This window comes from Branchiostoma lanceolatum, chromosome 3, assembly GCF_035083965.1.
Source record: "Branchiostoma lanceolatum isolate klBraLanc5 chromosome 3, klBraLanc5.hap2, whole genome shotgun sequence".
In the NCBI taxonomy this organism is placed as follows: domain Eukaryota; kingdom Metazoa; phylum Chordata; class Leptocardii; order Amphioxiformes; family Branchiostomatidae; genus Branchiostoma; species Branchiostoma lanceolatum.
The window spans coordinates 2432114-2453368 of NC_089724.1; the positions used below are offsets into that span (position 1 = coordinate 2432114).

Sequence of the window (21255 nt, forward strand, 5' to 3'; positions counted from 1 at the left end):
TGTTGACCTCCCGTAAGTCGCAGAGGTCACTGCAGACGACATTTTCCCACGTTTGTGATTTTTGCTGCTCTCTGCGCTGTTTTAATCTTTGCACAGTCACCATATGTTTTCTGGAGAGGTCTTTCCCATTGCACAAGTTCTGATACCGAAAAACGTTATTCTACCTTCTGCTGATAAAGTTGGTTGCAAAGGTTTTAAAGACTAATCTAAGGTAAGTGGTAGGGCCATGGGGGAGGGGGGTGGTGTATGTTTAGATCAGATCTAACGAAGTTCACGCTATGAAGAGTATAAAGGGTGACCCGGGGTGCTTGGCCAAAATCACAGCTTTCCTTTACAATACAGATACAAAAAGTTTGAAAAACAACACATAATCTCTTCTTAGAAGTAATGTATTACTATCAATACATTTATTTCTTTGGCTAATTTACCGTTAAATGTCCATGCAGCCTTAAATGTGTATACCTAACAAACCTCTTATGCATCCTTTTTGTTTTGCTCCACAGACCGGTATGGTTGACAGATAGCGGCATTCACTGCTGAATATCAGGATGTTCTCCTCGCGACTGCGGGCGGCTGCGTGGAAGGCTGCAGCAGTCGTCGGCTACGCAGTCCAGTACGGCTGCATCGCTCACTGTACACTGGAGTATGCAGCGGACTTCATCGTTGTAAGTTTGTTTGTTTGTTTGTTTTGCATACCAGGGTAACTGCCTCATTGCATAACACACTAGGTTTGTAGTGAACAGTACACGCTGCATATCTGGACATATTTATTTGATCCACTCACATGGGGATGGACCCCTACTCTTTGCGAACTGTTGTGGGTTCTTTTACATGTAATGATGTATGTGCTTTTGTACAAGCTCTGACCTCAAACAAAGGACCCCCATTTAATGTCCTATCCAAGGATGCCTTAAGCCTCTAACTGAAGCTAGGTACTCATATTCACCTGTCAGTGAGTAAAGTGAGGAAATTTGAGAAGGTAAGAGAGATGAGAAAGTTGTAAAGCCTATGATCACATGACTTCATTGTTGATTATATCATATTATTAAGCAAAACTGAAAACTAAAAATATAGCTTTGCTTGTATTCAAATTTGTTTCTTCAGTGTTCGGGCCCTTCCATGGAGCCGACCATCCACACCCAGGACATCCTCATCACAGAGAAGTTCAGCGTCATGCTGAAGACTGTGGATGTGTGAGTCATTCATCTGTGTCATTGAAACACACATATTAGATATAGTCTGAACACATTCAAGAACTCATCTTCATAAAAGTATTTGGTATTTAGATACAGTATTTTCATTCATTTGTCATTTTTTTGAGAATGTATATTGTTTTGACCACAGACTTAAAACATGGTGGAAACCTGTTTGAATTATTTTGACTGACTTGACTTACTAGCAAACATCAAAGAAGCTAAGATAAACTTAATGCCGATGCGTTGTTTTAACACCACTGTAAATACTTTTAAATGTGTAATGTCTTATGTGGAAACCAAGACAGTGCAATATACCTTATGAACAGAAGGCACAATTCAGCCTTTGGCTTCGATGCATTTTTATCAATAAACCATTTTGATTGATTGATCGATTAAACCTACTATCCATACCTACTGCAAGATTAAATGAAATGAAATAAAAATGACTGAATTTCCAATAAGTGACAAACTTTGAACTTGTCACTGCATGTTGTGTATAACAAAATTAGATAACAATCTTGCGTCATTGATCTGAGTGTGATCTGCAGGTAGATGACTAAATAAAACTAAATTGTCTTCAACCTGACAGTGCCCTTTTATTAAGAATTAAAGTACTTACTAAGCTTTTTTCAAGTCTTTGGTATCACCCAGCCAGGATATGAACCCCTGATGTTCCAGTTGCATTTGTGTTTTTCTCTAGGGGTGATGTGGTGATCGCCAGGTCTCCCACCAACCCGAACATCTTCATCTGTAAGAGAGTGGCGGGGATGGAGGGGGACAAGGTCTGCCTCAACCCCGGGTCCTTCATCAAGAAGTACAGATGGGTAAGTTCACGGTGAAACTGATAGGGGGCTCTGCTGTACTGTGTGTTCATGTATGTCATGATGTAAAGTTGATATGTTTGACAAAGCCCGCCTCAACTCTGGGCCATTCATTAAGAAATACAGATGGGTCAGCTCACCATAAAACCAACAAGAGGTGCTGCTATACGGTGTGTGACTGTTTGAAGAAGTCTGCCTCCTTGACTTAGAATTCTAGTTTTGAATCAATTAGCTATATCACTGCAGCTGGGTTTTTTTCCTACACCTAAGGAATAAAATACATCACAATATTCTCCGTTTGTCTGTCTGTGTGTGTTTCGCTCTACATGTCTATATCTGCGCTTCTGTCTGTGTCTATTTTAGTTTGTCTGTGTTTCTTGTCTGTCTGTGCTTCTGCGATATCCATGGCAATATACGTGTAGTACTACACAGAATGGTTGTAGAGCAGAATGGGTAAGGGGGTGAAGTCTGCCATCCCTGATTGCCATGTTGTTTCTGTTAGGTTCCCCGTGGCCATGTCTGGTTGGTCGGCGACAACATGGCAAACTCCAGCGACTCCCGTGTGTACGGGGCCGTACCGTACGCGCTGCTGAGGAGCAAGGTCGTCTTCAAGGTCAGATTGCATTTAAAAATACCTACACCACTACACAACACCCATTCTTTCCGCTACTTACGATCCACTACTCACGGAGTCACGTGTGCTATCTGCATAACGTGACGTCATCCCAGCGGTGGATGGATCACTCCTTGACATTTAAGACAGATGTCGTACGGTCGAAAATTTGGGTAAGTCCAATTTTTGTGTTGGAAATTACAGTTATTACTCGTTTAAGGACCACTAACTTTCTTTCACTATATATATTATCATGTAAGTCCATCATTTACAAATGTGTTAATGGTGATTCTGCTATTGTTTTGCATCTAATACTGTCTCCCGGCCTAGTTTTCTCATTAAATTTCTGGTGGTCAATCAGCACAACGGGTATCTTCCATAGTGCCACGATTGAATGATGATGTTTGAGAAAAGCCACACCTCCAGCATGTTAAAGAACAAAGCACCTTAAGGCCTGAGAAACTATTAAAAAAAGAGTATAGGTTCCTTCCAATCTAAGTGGGTAGAGAATGCACAGCCTTCATAACCCCTGCTTCTTTTATGGGGTCAGTTAGTCCTCTCTCTGTGTGAGTCATAATGTTTCTGACTAAGGGTGAAGATATGCTGTTCCAGTTCTACAAGTAGTAGTTGTAGTAGTATCCAGTATTTGATTACATCTGTGTACTGCTGCCGGGGTCCCTGACACGAGTGGACAGCAGTCGGCTAGTCGTCACAGTCCACTCTTCCATGCAGCTCTGTCCAGGGGGTTGACGCTGGTTAGGCCGCACATCTTAATGCCTTTCCCGGCACACTCCATCCAAGATACTCAATAATATAACCCATAGCCCGGTCTTCAGGCCGTTATGTGAGGAGCTGGGGACCATGATTTATCGAGTAAGAATGTCTCCCTCACTGAGTGGGACATGGCAGAAACTTTCCCAACTCATGTACTCCAGGAGTTCTCAGTCCACTCAACCAAACAGCACATTTGTTTCAATTGTTTGATGCCCTCTTTCCACAAAGTGGAGCATTTATCAGCATGATTTGTGCAACGTTGCGCCAAAGGGTACGTCCAAGGAGAATTTCAGAGGTTGGACTTAAATTAAAGTTTGGTACTTCAATTATAAGAAGCGGGCAAGGAAATGAAGATGGGTTTGCAGTGCGGTACTACGCGGACGTTTTTCCGCTGATAAGTTGCCCGAGAATGGCTTCCCTTGTTATAGCTGTAATGTTATCTACTCACAAAGGGGAAGTAGACAGTCTGCTTGCCTCGTTAACCTAATTAGCTGTCATTGTACTTTCATTCTGTGTTAGTTTTCATTAATTTCTGTCCCCTACTTTTAGCCTCGATATCTAAAGCGACAGTCTTACATGAAATGAAGTATATGAAAAAGACTTTATCTGCATCCAGGAACAGATTTACAAACAGGATAGTCCGTACCTGGATCGTTCAAAAAGCAAGACAAGTTGAATAGTTCAAATACCCTCTTTCAACGATCGGCATGCTTTCCTTTTTTCCAATGCACTTTTTTCCCAATAAGTAACAATAATGCCACAAATATAGACTAATCATCATTTTATTTCATTTGTATATTTTACCAGTGAGAAATCACTGACTGTTAGTGACTTTTGAAGTAAAAGGAGCTAGAATAAACACATTCGAAGTGCTTTACTACCAGTAACATCTTTTGTAAGGAAGACAGCATAAGAATATTTATTGGCTTAAAAAAAACATCATAAAGTTTTGTTCTCACAATGGGTGTAACCCCTAAAAATATGCTGCTTATTATAATTACCTGCTGAACTGATTGGCGTTATTGCCTCTGAGCGGTTTGGGACCCAGTTTGAGGTGATCTACTGGTGCCAATTTAGACCGCCGTTCGCTGTTTAACAGAAGATGAAGTAAATCAGGAGATGTGTCTTCGTCGCCATGCAGTGGTGAGAGTGGAAGTGTCTGTTGTCCACGCAGGACACCAATTATCCAACGTGTATTACAAGTTGTAAATGAGCCCCGATCCATCAATGTAGAACTACATCCTGCTCAATGGTCCATCACACAATGCCACAATTACTGTAAAATGCAGAAATATTTGCGGTGGTTTATGTTTGCAGTTTTGCGGCGACCGTTTTACCGCGATCCAAAACCACCGCAAACATTCCATTTTCCCCATAGCGCGAAATAAAAACCATGCAAATTTAAATGCATTTATAGTTTATAATTATACTGTTTAATCTTTTACGGTTGTTGACCTTCATGTTTGTTTTAAAGTGCCCTCTTCACCATACATAATAAGTCTCCGTTGTTATATTACTACATAGTAGCCTAAGATTGTTTCAGCTGAAAACGACTGGTTCTCAGACTTTAAAAAAAATGATTAGACAGTTTGTGCCTAATGGTTCAGCATACTGTAGGGCTGGCTCGTTTATTTTCGTGGGTACCTATAGTTACAGAGAATGGGATTTTGCATTAATCACTTTTAGATACATCGAAAATGTTTGCGCCCGTCCCTGGTGTCGTTCGGCGCCCGTCCCTAGCGTCCCCGGGCGGCGCCTGGAACCCGGCGGGGAGCCCGCGCGGACGCTGTCCAAGACGTCTGGGACGTTTTCTACGGCGTCAACGACGCCGTCAAATGAGCCAATCTAGACGCGTCCGGCGTTTTTCAGGCCGTTCAGACCGTCCAAGACGTGTCATCAAGAGATTTACAACTGAGTCTCGTCCAAGTCGGTCTGCAGTCATAATTCAGGACGCATCGAATTTCAGTGGACGCCCGTCACAGACAGCGTTCGGCCGTTTGGGACGGTTTCATTTTCACAGAGGTATATTTGCAATTATGAGTTTTGGGGTAAAGTCCGGATCTCAATACACATAATGTATGGGAGTGAATATAGCCAGATACAATTTGTAAGCTCTCCTATGAGCCTTCTGTTTTCACCTTGACCCTTAAGTGGAATTTAAAATGGAAAAACTGACTGGTTTAGTTACATGTACTGCAGCTATAGCAAGGTGTCACTGCTACCAGATGCAGTCCCAAAAGTATTTAGTACACAGTCATATATGTTGTAGGTGACAAGTTCATGCTTCAGTGCAGAATTGAACCAGTCAGTTTTGCCCTGAGGAAGATGAGAGGCGGACACCAAAACACTTGTTTGTGTACAAAGAAGTTTGTAAATCAGTGACTAGATTGATACAACTACCCACGGAGGTATTTGACACAATTAGTAGTAGTAAAGGAAAAACTCAAATTTCCAAACTAATTTTGTGCCAAGTTTCGTTGGTTCTGACAGTTTTATGGATGGTCCCCTTAAGATCTAGACTAAGGGAAACAAACATACCTTGTTTTATGTCTGCTTATTTCCCGATAATTTCTCTGGAATAACGACATATTCTGTCATTTTTGTGGGTTTTGATGGACTCCTTAGGGGTTCCAAACCACTGCAAAAGGGTAAAATGCAACATTACTCTGTTTTACGATCTGATTAGAGATTCTATAGGCATATCTGCTTATTTTGCTTCATTTTCGTAGCAATTACAAAGCATTCTGTCATTTTGGGGTGGTTTTGAAAAGGTCTCACAGCAGCGTTCCATCTTGTGAAGTGGGAGACTTGTCTATGATTAGACGCGTCAATCATACTTCTGTTAAAAGTTCTTAACGGAGCAAGCTTTCTGGTGATTGCTCCCCTGATGGGTATAACATCAAACCTGTCAAGTCAACGCTGAACAAACATTCCACCAATTTTTCAGTTCAGTGGACGGACTTGAGTTCAATGAACTCGGTATCATGTCCACTGGGTCGGGAAGCAATTAGCACCCAATTGTTTGTAAAATTACATGGCAAGCTGGCCTTAGAGTACATCGTTCACATGCATTTTCAACCAATCATATCTAAAGCTCTGAATATCAATAACTAATAATTTTACATGACTATTTTCACTATGAAGAGACCTTTCAGCTGATGCCACACACACTTGTAGGCAGAAAGTTAATATTTCTGAAGATTCCAAATTCTGTTTTTCTTGATTTTGAACTGTCATCACAATCCGATCAGTGTATTCACCCAAAACATCTGAGGCTCTCATTGAGCCTTTTTTGTGTTGAATTGAAGTAAAGAAAAATAAAAAGGTTATAGTATCACTGCATACATGTAATTCAAACTCTATAGATTAATTCTAGAATAAAATTAATCAAGTCTAAAATTATCATAAAGTTTTACATTATCTTTCAATTTTACCTGATATTATACAGATATTCACATTTCTGTGCAATTGTAAGGAACTGTAGTTTATCTTGTTGGTACTGGCTGGTAACCAAAACAACCTCGTTTTATGCATTGCTGTACTAAATCTGCTACAAAAAGTGCAGTAAAAATTGCTAGCTGTTTTTATGTTATGGGTTTAAGTTGTACATTTTGCAACAATTTGTCTGCTGATTCATCAACTTTTGTGTGGCAATTACCACATGAAGTTTGGTGGCAGTTTTGTAGCTGAGTTATGATGCATTCTGTCATTTTGATTTTTTGTTGTAGAATTGAAATGGTAAAGTCACATCAACACCACGTACATCTTATGATGATGATGAGGCCACAAGAATTGTCACTTATCATTGCATCTCATTTACTACGTCATCTTTCTGCATTAGGCCACACCAATTTAATTTCTTGGTTAACGGATTTTTATTTTCCAAAAACAAAAAATATGTTTAAAAAAACAGAAGGCTGGGCCAGCCTTGTTTTCAATAATTTTTTTTTCTAAAATTTTTATTTTTTTGAAAATAAAATCCATTAACCAAGAAGTTAAATTGGTGTGGCCTTAGCGTTCAAAGCATTAAGCTGCTGCAGCACTCACACCTCCTGAGGGAGTCATTTAAATGCAATTGTTGCCACTATCAGCTATTCTACCTTTAGTTTGATTACCCTTGATGCGTTTCTCAAAATTCCCAGTTGAGGTAAAGCACTCAAACAAAAAGGCTTGATGTAAGTAAGGACAAGATCTCGATGCTGTAGATTGTAAAATATTCGTGTTGTTTTTACACAGGCTGATTTTGCAGAGAGTTCTCATTGTGAACTCATTGCACCAGGTGAACATGTGTCTTTTTTTTGGGGGGAGGGGGTGATCTTGTACATGTATTGGCCTTACGATTACTTGGCCCTGAACCCAGTAACAAGAGGTCACAGTCTGAAGTTGAAAGTTCTGTTGGCGAAGACAAGAACTAGGAACCTTGCATACAAATTGTATTCAGTGTATATAAGGAGAAACCTTAAATGACTGGAACTTTCTGCCAGAGAGGATGGTGTCGAGCAAAACAGTACAAGATGCACATGAACACTGATGTTTGAACATGACTGAACAGACAAACAAAGAACCTTTCTCTCTTGACTTGTATATATATATTATATAGAAAGGTTTATGTACATGTACCTGTTGCGCAAGCGGTAACGCAACCCCACTGATTAGCCATCTGGATCGAATTCCGTGGATCCTGGCATGGGCCCCAAGTTTGATCCTAGGGTCGACTCCAGCTTGGACATGTTAAAGGGATTGCATTTGTCATTTCGGATGGTGCCGTAAAGCCGGTGGCCCCGTGCATGAGGGAGCTTCAGGCATCAAAGCGTCTGTATGTAAAAGAACTCAACACACTTATCAAGAAGAGTAGGGGTGACCCGGTGTGCTTGGCCAAAACGCGAGCCGTGGCGAAGTCACACTGCACTACCACTACTTCTTGAAAAAGCATCTTGCTTCACCTCAACTGAAGATGACTGCTTTATCTAGAGTACCTTATTTCTGATTAGGATATAGGAGATTCTTTGTACACAACCAGGTATTGTACTCACTTGCTAACGCTTCGATGTCTATAAGACACCTTCTTCAGAGCTTCTAACTGGAGTACTGCATTCCGAAGCTCTGAAGAAGGTGTCTGATAGACATCGAAACGTTAGCAGGTGAGAACAATACCTGGTTGTGTACAAAGAATCTCCTATATTCTACCAACCTGATGAAATTGTTTTTGGTACCTTACTTCTCTCTGCAGGTCTGGCCACCAGGAGACTCCGGCAGCCTGAGGGGGCCTCCACAGGAGATGCTGCAGGTCCTCAGGACCCTGAAGGACACAGGAGGCTCTGGGGCCAGATGACAGGAGCTTTATGTGCACTCTACAATTAGGGTTAAAAGTTGTAGGAACATATAGGGCTGTTGTAACTAATGCTAGGGTCGCATTTCAAATTCGGGGCCCGGCCGGGCAGTTTTTGGGAAGTATAATATAAAATACAACAAAAACACAGAACGTACCCAAAATTATTTAAGAGCATAGTTCATGCAAATTTATGAAAATACACTTTGATTTTTGTTTCCGCAATCAGCCGGGCCGGGCCCCGGCTAGGAAATGTGACTGTATCACTAGGAGAGATAGTGGGCGAAAAGGGAAAATGTTTAGAAACTTGAAAGTAGCTTCATGTGTAGCTCAGGTGCCAAATGATAGGAGCTTCACCTACACTGCACCAGGGAACAACATAAATAGATATATATATACATGATAAGTGAATATTAGACAATATTATCAGTAATCGTTCAGCTGAGTCAGCTCCCAGGGCAATTGTAGTGTTGCTTTTAGGTAAAAGTTGGCAAAGAATAACCACATGAAAACACGTGTAAATCAAACACTAGTTAGAGATACAGCAGCAACAACTAACCGCTGTACGGCGTACTGGGGGAGAGAGGTGTGCATTCTATGTGAGAGTCGGACCATATAATGTCCTTGGTGTGACAGAAAATACAAGGCAGGTCAAGGTTTATGATACGTGTGGTAGGGTCCCTATCCTAATCAAAGCAAAGGTAAAAATGCACATAATCATGCATCATTTCTATTTATTTAACCAGGGTAAAATCACACTCCTGCCTGCGACCTGTTTTTCAGGTGTCCCCGCATGGACACATACAATACTCATAGAACATATTCCCACATCATATCTTTAAACGTAGAACATCTGTGAATAGTTTCATCATGTCAGGTTGGTCACTGTATAAAAAAGACTCTTTTTACACAACCAAGGGATTTATTCCACCGATTATTATGTATAAGCAGCAACACCTGTGCTGCATTGCTATGTGTGAACCGGTCAGAACTGCCTTTAAGAAGGTGACAGATGGTCACTGAAACGTCGGTGGAATAAATCTCTTGGTTGTGTAAAAAGAATCTTTTTTTTATTTAAACGTAGAAATTTAGATCAATGGACACAGAAACGGTTATCTTGTATTGTGTTAGACATCAATAAGTAATATCAATAATTTATGTACCAACAGGGTTCTTGCCAAAATAAGAAAATAAAATCAATATGAAGTCCTAATAGGTTGACATCACAATGAGAGTTATAAACTGAAAATGTGCAAAGTTATATATTATAGACTTTTACTGATAAAAAGTCCATTGCAATGCTAAACTTGTTATATATATTGTGGCACTAGAGACCCATTGCCACCACGAAGAAGCTGCAACAGTATATAATTTTTATAATTTAAGAGGAGAAAGAGAGAGAATATGTCCAAACTTTTGTCCTTGACATTCAGAATAACTACCAACAAGGGCCTCTTCTGGTACTGTTAGACACAACGTTAAGTTTCTGCCCTGCAGCAATCTATACTTCATCTATTGTATCATCAAGAAAAAGTAGCCAGCTGCACTCACAGTGTGTGTAAGATTTATATGACTATCGACTCACTTTGAGGTAGAGTATAGGTTCATGAAGATACCTCTTCAAAATCATGACACTAACAAAGAGCAGCTTTGACAGTTCTATGATGAATGTATATAAAAGTACAAATGATTGCCCGTATATCCATTTTATCTTGCTACTGTAGGAAAGACTTTTACAAAAGGCGTCCCATCATGGCGTATGAAAAGGAAGATATCTCGGGAGCCATCATCTAAGTAGAAGTTATTCTCAGTGTCACTTCGTGAAAGTGTCACCATTAATTAAAACCGCGTCGTAAAGGTTGAAGAATCTACTTTCAAAGCTGGCATCACGAGATTCGGTAAGATTGGTGAATATTTGTAGATTCGTTACCTGATTAATCTCCCGTCAAAAGCCACCCGTCTTTTTTTTTTCACGGGTTAAAAGGTTATTCATGTACCAACAGAGTTCTTACCAAAATAAGAAAACAAAATCAATATGTAGTTCTAATAGGTTTACATTACTTTACAGTGAAAGTTATATGCTGCAAATGTGCAAAGATATATATTATAGACTTTTACTGATAAAAAGTCCATTGCAATGCTAAACTTGTTGGCACTAGAGACCCATTGCCACCACGAAGAAGCTGCAACAGTATATGGTTTTTATAATTTAAGAGGAGAGAGAGAGATAATATGTCCAAAGTTTTACCCTTGGCGTTCCGAATAACTACCAACAAGGGCCTCTTCTTGTACTGTTAGACACAACGTTAAGTTTCTGCCCTGCAGCAATCTATACTTCATCTATTGTATCATCAAGAAAAAGTAGCCAGCTGCACTCACAGTGTGTGTATAAGTAAGATTTATATGACTATCGACTCACTTTGAGGTAGAGTATAGGTTCATGAAGATACTTCTTCAAAATCATGACACACACAAAGAGCAGCTTTGACAGTACTATGATGAATGTATATAAAAGTACCAATGATTACCCGTATATCCATTTTATCTTGCTACAGTAGGAAAGGCTTTTACAAAAGGCGTCCCATCTTGGCGTATAAAAAGGAAGATATTTTAAGAGCCATCCATTGAGACAGCGGGAGATCGGGAAACATTTCACGCTCGCTCAGTTAATCGTTACCCCTCTGGGGCATCAGGCGCTTGAGGCAGTAAGAGTGTATGTGTCCGTGTTTGTGTCTTTGAAAAGTCTTCTGCTCTTTTGTTCTTCCATCTGTGCCTTCCTCTGGCATCCACTCTGTCTTGTTCGATTTGTCATAAGCCTTGGAGGCACTTCGGAGAAATTAAATTCTGAGTCATTGGGTGCTTGAGGTGGTAGAAGTGTATTACTGTATCTGCTGCGTGTGTTTGCGCGTCATGGAAAGTGTATGTGTCCATGTGTGTGTCTTGAAAAATGCTTCTGCTCTGTTCTTCTTTCATATGTGTCTCCCTCTAGCAACCGATCGTCCAATGATTCATCAAAGTAGTAGTTACTCTCAGTGACACTTAATGAAAGTGTCACCATCAATTCATACCGCGTCGTAGAGGTTAAAAATCTGGCATTACGAGATTCGGTACGATTGATGAATGTCTGTATATCCGTTACAGTAACTAACTGGTTTCCCGTCTAGAAGCACCCCTCTTTTCTTTTTGATTTTTAATGGGTTCAGGTGGCACTCAACTTCGGAGAAATCATATTCTGAGTCATCAAGTGCTTGAGGTGGTAGAAGTGTATTACTGTATCTGCTGCGTGTGTTTGCGTGTCATGGAAAGTGTATGTGTCCATGTTTGTGTCTTGAAAAATGCTTCTGCTCTGTTCTTCTTTCATATGTGTCTACCTCTAGCAACCAATCGTCCAATGATTCATCAAAGTAGTAGTTACTCTCAGTGACACTTAATGAAAGTGTCACCATTAATCCATACCGCGTCGTAGATTTTGAAAAATCTACTTTCAAAGCTGGCATTACGAGATTCGGTATGATTGATGAATATTTGTAGATTCGTGACAGTAACTCTGATTAATCTCCCGTCAAAAGCCACCCGTCTTTTTTTCATGGGTTCAGGAGGCACTTATTAGGCGCATGAGGCGGCAGGAGTGTATATGTCCGTGTGTGGATATTGGAAAAGCCTTCTAGTTGCTCTTTTGTTCTTCCATCTGTGTCTCCCTCTGGCAACAACTCTGTCTTATTCGATTTGTCAAAGGCTCAGGAGACATTCAACTTCGGAGAAATGAAATTCTGAGTCATCAGGCGGTTGGGGCTGCTAATGCTGACGACGAGGCCCTAGCATAGATAAAGATAAAATATTATCATACAGACTCTCTTTCATTCTGAGTCATTCTACTACAGCACATTCTGGAGTCATTGTTAACATTGTTTTTAAAAAGATAGTATAAGTTAGTTACATTGTGCTGTATTTTTTTTATGTAGTCTTTCACCTTTGTATATTGTATGATATGGGCCAGGTGCCTGAATTAAAGTTGAAATGAGGCGGTAGGAGTGTATGTGTTCGCTGCGTGTGTCTCTGCATGTGTCTTAGAAAAGTCCTCTGCTCTGTTGTTCTTCCATCTGTGTCTCCCTCTGACAACCACTCTTGTTTGATTTGTCATAGACTCAGGAGGCACTCAACTTTAGAGAAATTAAAGTCTGAGTCATCTGGCACTTGGGGTGGTAGAAGTGTATTGTGGTATAAATCGCTGTGTGGATTACCACGATCCCAAGCAGATACGGGGCCCAAGCAGATACGGGGCTCAAGCAGATACGCCCCCCCCCAAAAAAAAAATTTGAAAATATCGCTAGTGAAACGCTAGTGGGAAGGCCTGCGACGGAGGCTATTGTTGATTGCAATTTCTTGCCAGTAGGCTAATTGCAAATACATTAAAATGAAACGAACGGACAGACTGAACAATATAGTATTCGACAACTCGAGTTTAACTACTGTCACTGAATTCTAACGTATTGGCTTCGATTTCTTTTTCCGAGACAGTGGAAGATGAATGATCCCACTTTTTCTGTAATGTGTGGGTTTTGTGAAGCTAAGAGGAGCGTATAGTCTTTGTTGATAATAAACAAAAAGTAGTCTTAGATCATCTTCGGCGGTTGGTTCTGTCACAGCTTGCTTGAAAATTATATGACACAATCATTCGGCCTGTGGTAAATGTGACCATGCCGTAACCTTGCCTCTTACTTTGATTCATTATAATTGTTTGCACTTCATTTATTCAGACTTAGCAAATGCTATTTTTTGTTGTTGGCAGGATCATTGAAAAGTTGAATGACGTTTGTATTCGCATGTTTCCGGCGTGGGCGGTCACTATAGGATCATGACATTGTCCGTCTAAATCAGCATCAAGTTATCACCATGATGGACATGACATTGATATTGCGAGGTATTTTGGATAAAGAATAGAAGCCCCCGCATCCGTCTGGATTTATCTTATCCATCCGCTTGTATAATCATGATTTTTCATGGCCTTAGTAGCTTCTCGTGATGTTGCGAGTGAATGTCAGCGGGACCCACGTTAACTGATATACATAGTTGTATTTCAGGCCGTTGAGGCGTAGGACAGGTTGTTCAGGACGGAGTTGTTTCAGGACTTTCTTTTATTTTTTATTTTTTAACAAACTTTATTCAGATAAACAAAAGATTCAAAACAGAAACATGAAACAAGAGAATACAGTTGTACATACACTGACACATGAATAACTTGTGGCTACAATCAATTGAAAACAAGGTATAACAATCCCCACTTCTTGTTTCAGGACTTAATAACCCCGTCTTTTTGCACATTGTTACCTTCATGAAATGGCATGTAGGTTATATTTTCATTAGCGTCTGTGTGTGTGTGTGTGTCTGGGTGTGTGTGTGTGTGTGTGTGTGTGTGTGTGTGTGTGTGTTGGTGAACAACTTAACTCAAGAACGGCTGGATGGATTGGTTTCATATTTGGTGTGATGGTAGAGTCCAACAAAAACTAAAAATGATTAGATTTTGGGCCCCTAGCAGCTTCCCTAGGTACTGCAGCGGAACTTCCGCTTTTGATATCTCGTGTTCTGGACATGCTATGGTCGCGATTTTGGGGCGGCAGATAGATCTCGTTTAAACTATGTTAAAATGGACGGGATTGTTTTAATGTGGCCTGTGCCTGGATGTGGTTACCTGCACAAGGTGGTTTCCGACCAGGTTTGACTCTATATGCAATCAGAGGCGCATATCCCAAGCCCTAATAAGCCTGACTAAAAGAGCTAGCTTAGGGGTGTATACGTAGTGATTTCTTCACTTCTCATGAAGTTGATATCACGTTCAGCCGGCCCTGTAGCAAGTTTCAATCAATCAACCGCAGGCATCAGGGCAGATGCATGGCGGCTGCAGACATCTCCCTCCAGGATGTTCTGTTTTCGGCCAGAGCTCTCCAGTCAGTTCTGCTGACTCCCAAAGTGTCCAGCACATTGAACACTCGGTCCTCCCATCTGCTCCTGGGACGGCCTCTAGGGCACCTCCAGGTTGGGTCGACTGGACCTGAGGTAACCAGTTTGGCATGTAGCAAAAACAAAAAACACTTCAATCGGTTCGGTCGTCCCTTACCCTTTCCAAGTTCAATGGCGAGATTTAAGATAAGAATTCGCCAGCTATCCGTCAGACTTAGCGTCACCGTTGCAGACACGAATCTGCGGCGGTTTGATTGCCTATTTTCTCATTCCGATAGGTTAAAAAAGACGGCATAGATCTGGAGACCTGCCGCATAGTTCGGTCAACCTCCACAGAAGTTTGCTTGTTTGAACCTTTGTTTATTCATGATAAGCTCAAATCGGCACGCAGGCCGCTTTTCATTGAGGTCATGAGGGAAGAGGTAAGGGTCAGATACAACATAGCAGAGAAACACAGTCATTTGAGTCCTAAAAACTCTATCAACATATATCATTACATATTTATGGTACAACAATATACAATTGCTGCAACATATAGTAGGACGAAAGCTGGTTCATGGCCTGTGTCCGTTCGTTTTGTTCATTTCCGTTCAAGTTAGGAACTGATGTTCAAGTTAGGAACAGAAGTAATGCTCAAGTTAGGAACTGATGCGTTGTACGATCGCAGAGCTTTGGGGATAGTCATGCATATGTCTTGTAGAATTCAGCTGTCTTGTTGTTTTTTTTGGTTTTTTTTTTTAATTAGTCAAAATCATATAACTGTACATCCAGCAAATCAATCTTAAGACATCATATAGTATTACATAGAGTGTTCCATTTACCAAGGTGTTTCTCTTGTCTTCCCCTCCTTGTCGCGATTATATATTCTACTTGGTGGAATAAATTAGCATACTTAAGGAATGTCTGAAAATTTGAATATGATTTGCCTCTGCTTTGAAATATGTGTCTTTTGGCCAATAGAATTATATAATTTTCGGAGGCTATTTCAGCTGTCTTGTTTTCGGAAAGGCTGCCTTAGATTTTTGTCGGTGGTTGGTTCTGTCGATAGTCTGACTAAATCGCGCTCCTCTCGGCCGGCCCTACTGTAACCGCCCGGTCATTAATCTTCGCCAGCGAGAGATTGTGTAAACACAGGCTAGGTTCTGTCACGGCGCGCTTGAAAATCCCCCTCATCAAAATCGTTCGAAGCCTTCGATCGCGACGAACGTGAATAAAGCCTTAGCTGGGCTCTCAGTAGCTTTGGTTATTGACTTCGCCGAGAAGTCTATGTTTTGCTGCTTGTCTGTGTGTCTGTTAGTGAACAGAATAAGTCAAGAACGCCTGGATGGATTGTTGTCATATTTAGTGTGTTGATGTGTATATGGGAAATCTCAAGATGATTAGATTTTGGGCGAAGTACTTTGCATAATTAACGAGAAAAGTGTAAAAATGTGTTACATTGTATGAGTCTGTATATACTACTAGCTCAGGGTACCAGCTGGAATGTGTTACTCGTGTAGGGGAAGTGTTACTGGTGTAGTAAGGAGATACTCCCATTGGGCCAGGGGGTTTTACCGTGTCACCTAAAACGTGTTGGCTGGCACAAATTGGCTTCTCACTGACTTTTAGATCTTGATCTTGTGAAATTGCACTGTTCAAGTAGTTACCTTCGCCGAGAAGGTTATGCATAGGGTAGCGTTTGTATGTATAAGAAGACCAGCATAACTCAAGAATGCCTGGATGGGTTGTCTTGATATTTGGTATGTTGGTAGGTCTTGGTGAGACCTGAAAATGATTAGATTTTGGGCCCCCTAGCGGCTTGTTATAGTACTGCAGCGGAAATTCCTGTTTTGATATCTCATGTTTTGGATATGCTATGGAACCGACTTTTGAGTGGTAGATAGCTCTTTGGAAAGAGAGTAAAAGGTATCGGTTTGGACACCCTAGCGGCATTTTCTGGGACTGCAGGAGCAGGTTTTGCTTCAGAATGTGAAAGGGAATAACTCAAGAAGGGCTTGATGGATGGTCATGCTTTTTGCTAAGTGGATAGCTTGAGTGATGATTTACATGAATTAATACTTATTATGCAAATCAGTATCTAATTTGCATAACTAATGATGAAAATTGATACATCCTCCAAATTCCATGATAGGACTCTGAAACATGTGACATGACCGAGGAAGAGAGAAATAGTAATAAATATCAACTATGCAAATGAAGACCTAATTTGCATAATTAATGAGAAATACTATAACTCTATAACTTACGTGGTGCTTTGTTTGATTGGATGATAATGATGCAAATCAGATTCTAATTTGCATAATTAAAGAGGCAATTCAAAAACCCGCTGTGTTCCATGATATGACTATTCAAATATGCGAATTTGTAACTGAGGAAGAAAGGAATGTTGATAGATAGAAAATATGCAAATGTAGACTTATTTGTATCATTAATGTCAAACTACTATAATTCCATACTAGTTAATGACGGCAATTTCATACTTGTGGCATTTGGAAGTAGTGTGAATGTGAACACCATTGAATCAAATTATGCTGATAAGGAGCTTATTTGCATAATTGATGATAAATGTTAGCATAGCCTTCTTTGTTTAGCTCATAGTCCTACTTTGGACAACTTATGTTATTTGGGTGAAGACGACCAACTGGTATGATTCATAATTGATGAGAAACACTGCCTATACGTCAGTCATAAAGGTTATTAAAGATCATTTGGCGAAGGTATGAGGTCGTAGAACTCTTGTTTACAATGCAGACATAGTCTTACCGCTAGCCCTTGGAAGAAACTGTTTTAGGGAATATCTTTGCGGATGAAAGTCTACTATCATCAACATCGTTGATATCTTTTAGTAGTCTATATATTTGGAGAGAGAGTAATATATTCATCTTTCATGATTCTTTCATCATTTCATTTCATCAGAGATAAAAAGGGGGACGAACTTTGTTTTAGCTCCCACTCTATATTATGATGATAGATAGAGAGACTGATAGATTCTTTACATAGTGGATATATCTCTGAGACTAGTTCAGTCATCAAGGTTAGCTAGTTTATCTTTACCGTATCTTTCAGCCAGACAAGGTTGTTTTTCAACGCTAAAGAGAATGATATACTAATCAGGAAACCAGTCACGGGATGATCCTGTTCAGTGGGATTGCAAATTTATGATACAATCAAATTCATATCTTTTTCAATAATTATGGATTGGTGCACATTATGTTCAAAAGCAAATCATGTATCAATGAGCAAAAGCTTTTAGAAGAATTAACTTGATTGGGTATATAAAGCTACCGAGTATGGATATATCTATCCGACATGCGCTTATGTCCTCTATTACTTTCTTTGGTGTTTATCGTAAGATTCAACATGTTTTTGCCAACTGCCTTTGTCAACTGTCACAAAAGAAGCAAAATTTAAATTGCTGTTGGTTTGATTAGGTTACACCCCCGTTCCAATAGGGCGAGTTGTTTTACAGAGTGCTCAACGAAGTTCATCGATGAAAAGAACCGAATATTTTTACGCCTTGTAAGTTTGTCTTTTTAATTCAATCATACTTTTTGCATGATATTTCAATCATGAAGTCAAGGTTTACACAAATCCAATTTATGTCGCAACGCCGTCGCAGCGAGGTCGCAGTGTGATCGCCGTCAAGTGGAATGAGGGTCTAACTAAAAACCGCTCCGAAGTGAAAAAGTCCTGCATGCATTTTGCAAATCTGGTGACGACGTACTATGGGCTCTGTCACACTTGTGCGTACATAAAGTCCGTATGAGGTCCGTATTGACATTTTTTGGCTTAGGTTTGCGGCCGAAAAAGTTACTCTTTTTCCCACAATTGTGTAGCCTGGTTATTCAACCGAAAAGAGCTACATCTTCGGCCGAAAACTCTGCCACAAAATGTAAATACCGAACTCACACTGACTTGATTTACGCACATGTGTGACGGCCCCCTCTATGGAACATGGCAGCCGTAACACGCAGAGTGAGTCAAGGAACTTCACTAATAAACCATCCATTAAAGCTGGGATTACCACGTTAAGTCTGATGGATCGACTTCTGTTTAAAGGCATCGCTTTCATTAAGTTCCCTGTCAAAAGGCATCCGTCTCTTCCACTTACCTATATAGCCTGGGTACCATCCTTCGAAGTTACCGCTGCTATCTTTTCGCTTACGATATTGCTCTCTGTGGCGAGCAAGCTTTCAGATTGAGTCATCTACATAATTACGGAGATTGGTACTCTGGCTGTCTTCAAGTGGCGGAACATGTTTCTTCTTCTTCGGTACTGCTCAGCCCGCCTTTCGGCGGATTATTAGAGCTGCGCCAAATGTTAGTAACAGGTGCAAACAGAGGGTAGAAAGGGGGTAGACAAGGACATGTGCAAAAACTGGACAAGTGAAACTTTTAGTGTTGTTAGTAATTATATATTTACATATATACAAGGACGGGGGAGGGGCAGCTCAATGCAGCGAAGCCCGTCCCAGCTCGGCTTTGAACTGAGAGAGGGACTTTGCCTCCGCCACACTAGGCTCAAGTTCATCCCACTCCTTGATAGTACGAGGGAAGAACGAGAGCCTGTAGTAGTTGGTCTTACACGCGATGGTCTGCAGCTTGAAAGCATGATTAGTGCGGCGGGAGCATTGAGCTGCTGGGACGAGACTAGAGGTGTGGCCATGGGGGACAGAGGAACATGTTTATATACACGCTTCCTTCGGTCGAAAGTCATCCATCTCTGCAAGTTAGACTGGGAACCATCATCCGTAGTTTCCGCTGCTATCTTTTCGCTTGCTGTAGCGAGTAAGCGAACAGATTCTGTAACTACGGAGGCTGGCGCCCAGGCTATCTTTTCATTGGAAGAACGTGAATGATTGAACGTGAATGTGGACTTCCCATATAGGCATGGATGTAGCTTTGAATTTAATGCTTCAGTTTGCGAAGTTTGCGTTCTGTCATAAGTGATAAAAGCTAATATGCTATGGCTTTCAATGACAATTCTATGTTGATGGTTCTTGCTTTTACTTTCGTGCGATGAACGAAAAAATACCGGGCCGGAAATGTCATGTTAAGTTCGCAACCGAAGAAGTAATTTCTTTGGTTCGTAACTTGGCTGCACAACGGTGGGTCAAAGTAGAAAATAAATTTTTCCTTGCAAACTGTGCATTAACAACAAAAAATCATGTGCAACTTTTACGCACTTGAATATGCGCACCAGTGTGACAGGGCCTTAAGCAACGCCTTGTGAACGTGTCACCATTAATTCATGCCGCGTCGTCGAGGTTGAACAATCTACTTTCAAAGCTGGCATTACGAGATTCGGTATGATTGATGAATGTTTGTAGATTCGTTACAGTAACTCTAATTGATTTCCCGTCAAAAGCCACCCGTCTTTTTGGAAGCGGAAATAAGAAAATAACCCTGTGGAAGTCAAGAATAAATTTATTTATAGTTTCTGTGTATTGTTCGCTTAAGCTTTATTCTACCGCGCATCACCGCTAATTGAATGTAACGATTTATTTGGCAACTCATTAGTATTATCTAATGAACTTAGTCGACAGAACAAAGAAACAGGGATTTTCGTAAGGTCTTCTACAATATGAGATGCACAATGGTAGTTACAATGATAATAACACAGTAAAACACAATAATAGCAAGATATATGAGGGGTGATCAATAAGTTCTCGGCCTCACCCAGAAATAAGGCGCACAAGTCAAATTTCGGGGCATTATTATCTAGTATGGCGTCGTTTAGCAATATCCACCAAATTTCGAATTAATGTGGTCATTACTTTTCAATCGACGTCCATTTAAAAATTAGTAGGTAAGTGGCGAGAAAAACAAGGTTGAACTGTGATCAGAGCTGAGTGATTCGAGCTCCTGGTGCCATGAATGCCATAAATCGGCATAACATCTTCGAAGACATTGTCAAAATACGCCAAAAAGCAATTACTCAAACAACTGGATATGATTTTGGAAACGGTCAGACGTTTCAAGTAGCATCCACTACTTTTCGTCAGTGACTGTGAGCAAGATCAGTTGAACAGCAGGTTTATAACCACGAACTATGAATTGATATGCAAATAAGGAGAAGACAAATTTTTAGATAGTCCAATAGAAAGCGAATTAGACAACTCAATTAGACAGGTTGAAGTAAAAGGGGACAGCCCTCAAACCGTCTGACCAGTCCAAGAAAACGCCTAAGTGTACACCGTTGACCAACAGAAACAAGGCCAACATCACTATTCCATATGTACAAGGAGTGTCCGAAAAACTCCGACGGATCTTCCAAAACTTCAACATTGCCACCAACTTCAAACCTCAATCAACTCTCAGACAAAGACTGGTACATCCTAAAGACCGACCCCGCAAAGGCAGCAAGGCCGATGTCATCTACAGACTCAAATGTGAAGAACCCAACTGCAACAACACTTATATCGGAGAGACCAGCCGATCACTTAATGAAAGGTACAAAGAACATTGCGCTAAAGCCGGCGTCACAATTCATGCGAGCATCGGCCGATTTTGTAGATCGCCCGAAGCTCGCCGAATTTCACAATCGCCCGAGCTTCGACCGTA

At 40.7% G+C, this 21255-nt stretch overlaps 1 protein-coding gene across 1 annotated transcript; it reads left to right on the forward strand.

Moving 5' to 3' along the window:
* LOC136429696 (mitochondrial inner membrane protease subunit 1-like) lies at nucleotides 1-9120 on the forward strand. Its single transcript, XM_066419636.1, has 6 exons — nucleotides 1-211; nucleotides 504-665; nucleotides 1105-1193; nucleotides 1897-2020; nucleotides 2520-2630; nucleotides 8635-9120. The coding sequence occupies exons 2-6, from the start codon at nucleotides 549-551 to the stop codon at nucleotides 8734-8736; spliced, it is 543 nt and encodes a 180-aa protein (XP_066275733.1). The 5' UTR covers nucleotides 1-211; nucleotides 504-548; the 3' UTR covers nucleotides 8737-9120.
* The last annotated feature ends 12135 nt before the right edge of the window (nucleotides 9121-21255 follow it).

Bases quoted from the DNA above. Each gene is read 5' to 3' on its own strand.
- LOC136429696 (XM_066419636.1), top strand. From the start codon at position 549: ATGTTCTCCTCGCGACTGCGGGCGGCTGCGTGGAAGGCTGCAGCAGTC. The intron at 1,194-1,896 runs GTGAGTCATTCA...GTTTTTCTCTAG, and splicing joins ATGCTGAAGACTGTGGATGT to GGGTGATGTGGTGATCGCCA. The intron at 2,021-2,519 runs GTAAGTTCACGG...TGTTTCTGTTAG, and splicing joins TCATCAAGAAGTACAGATGG to GTTCCCCGTGGCCATGTCTG.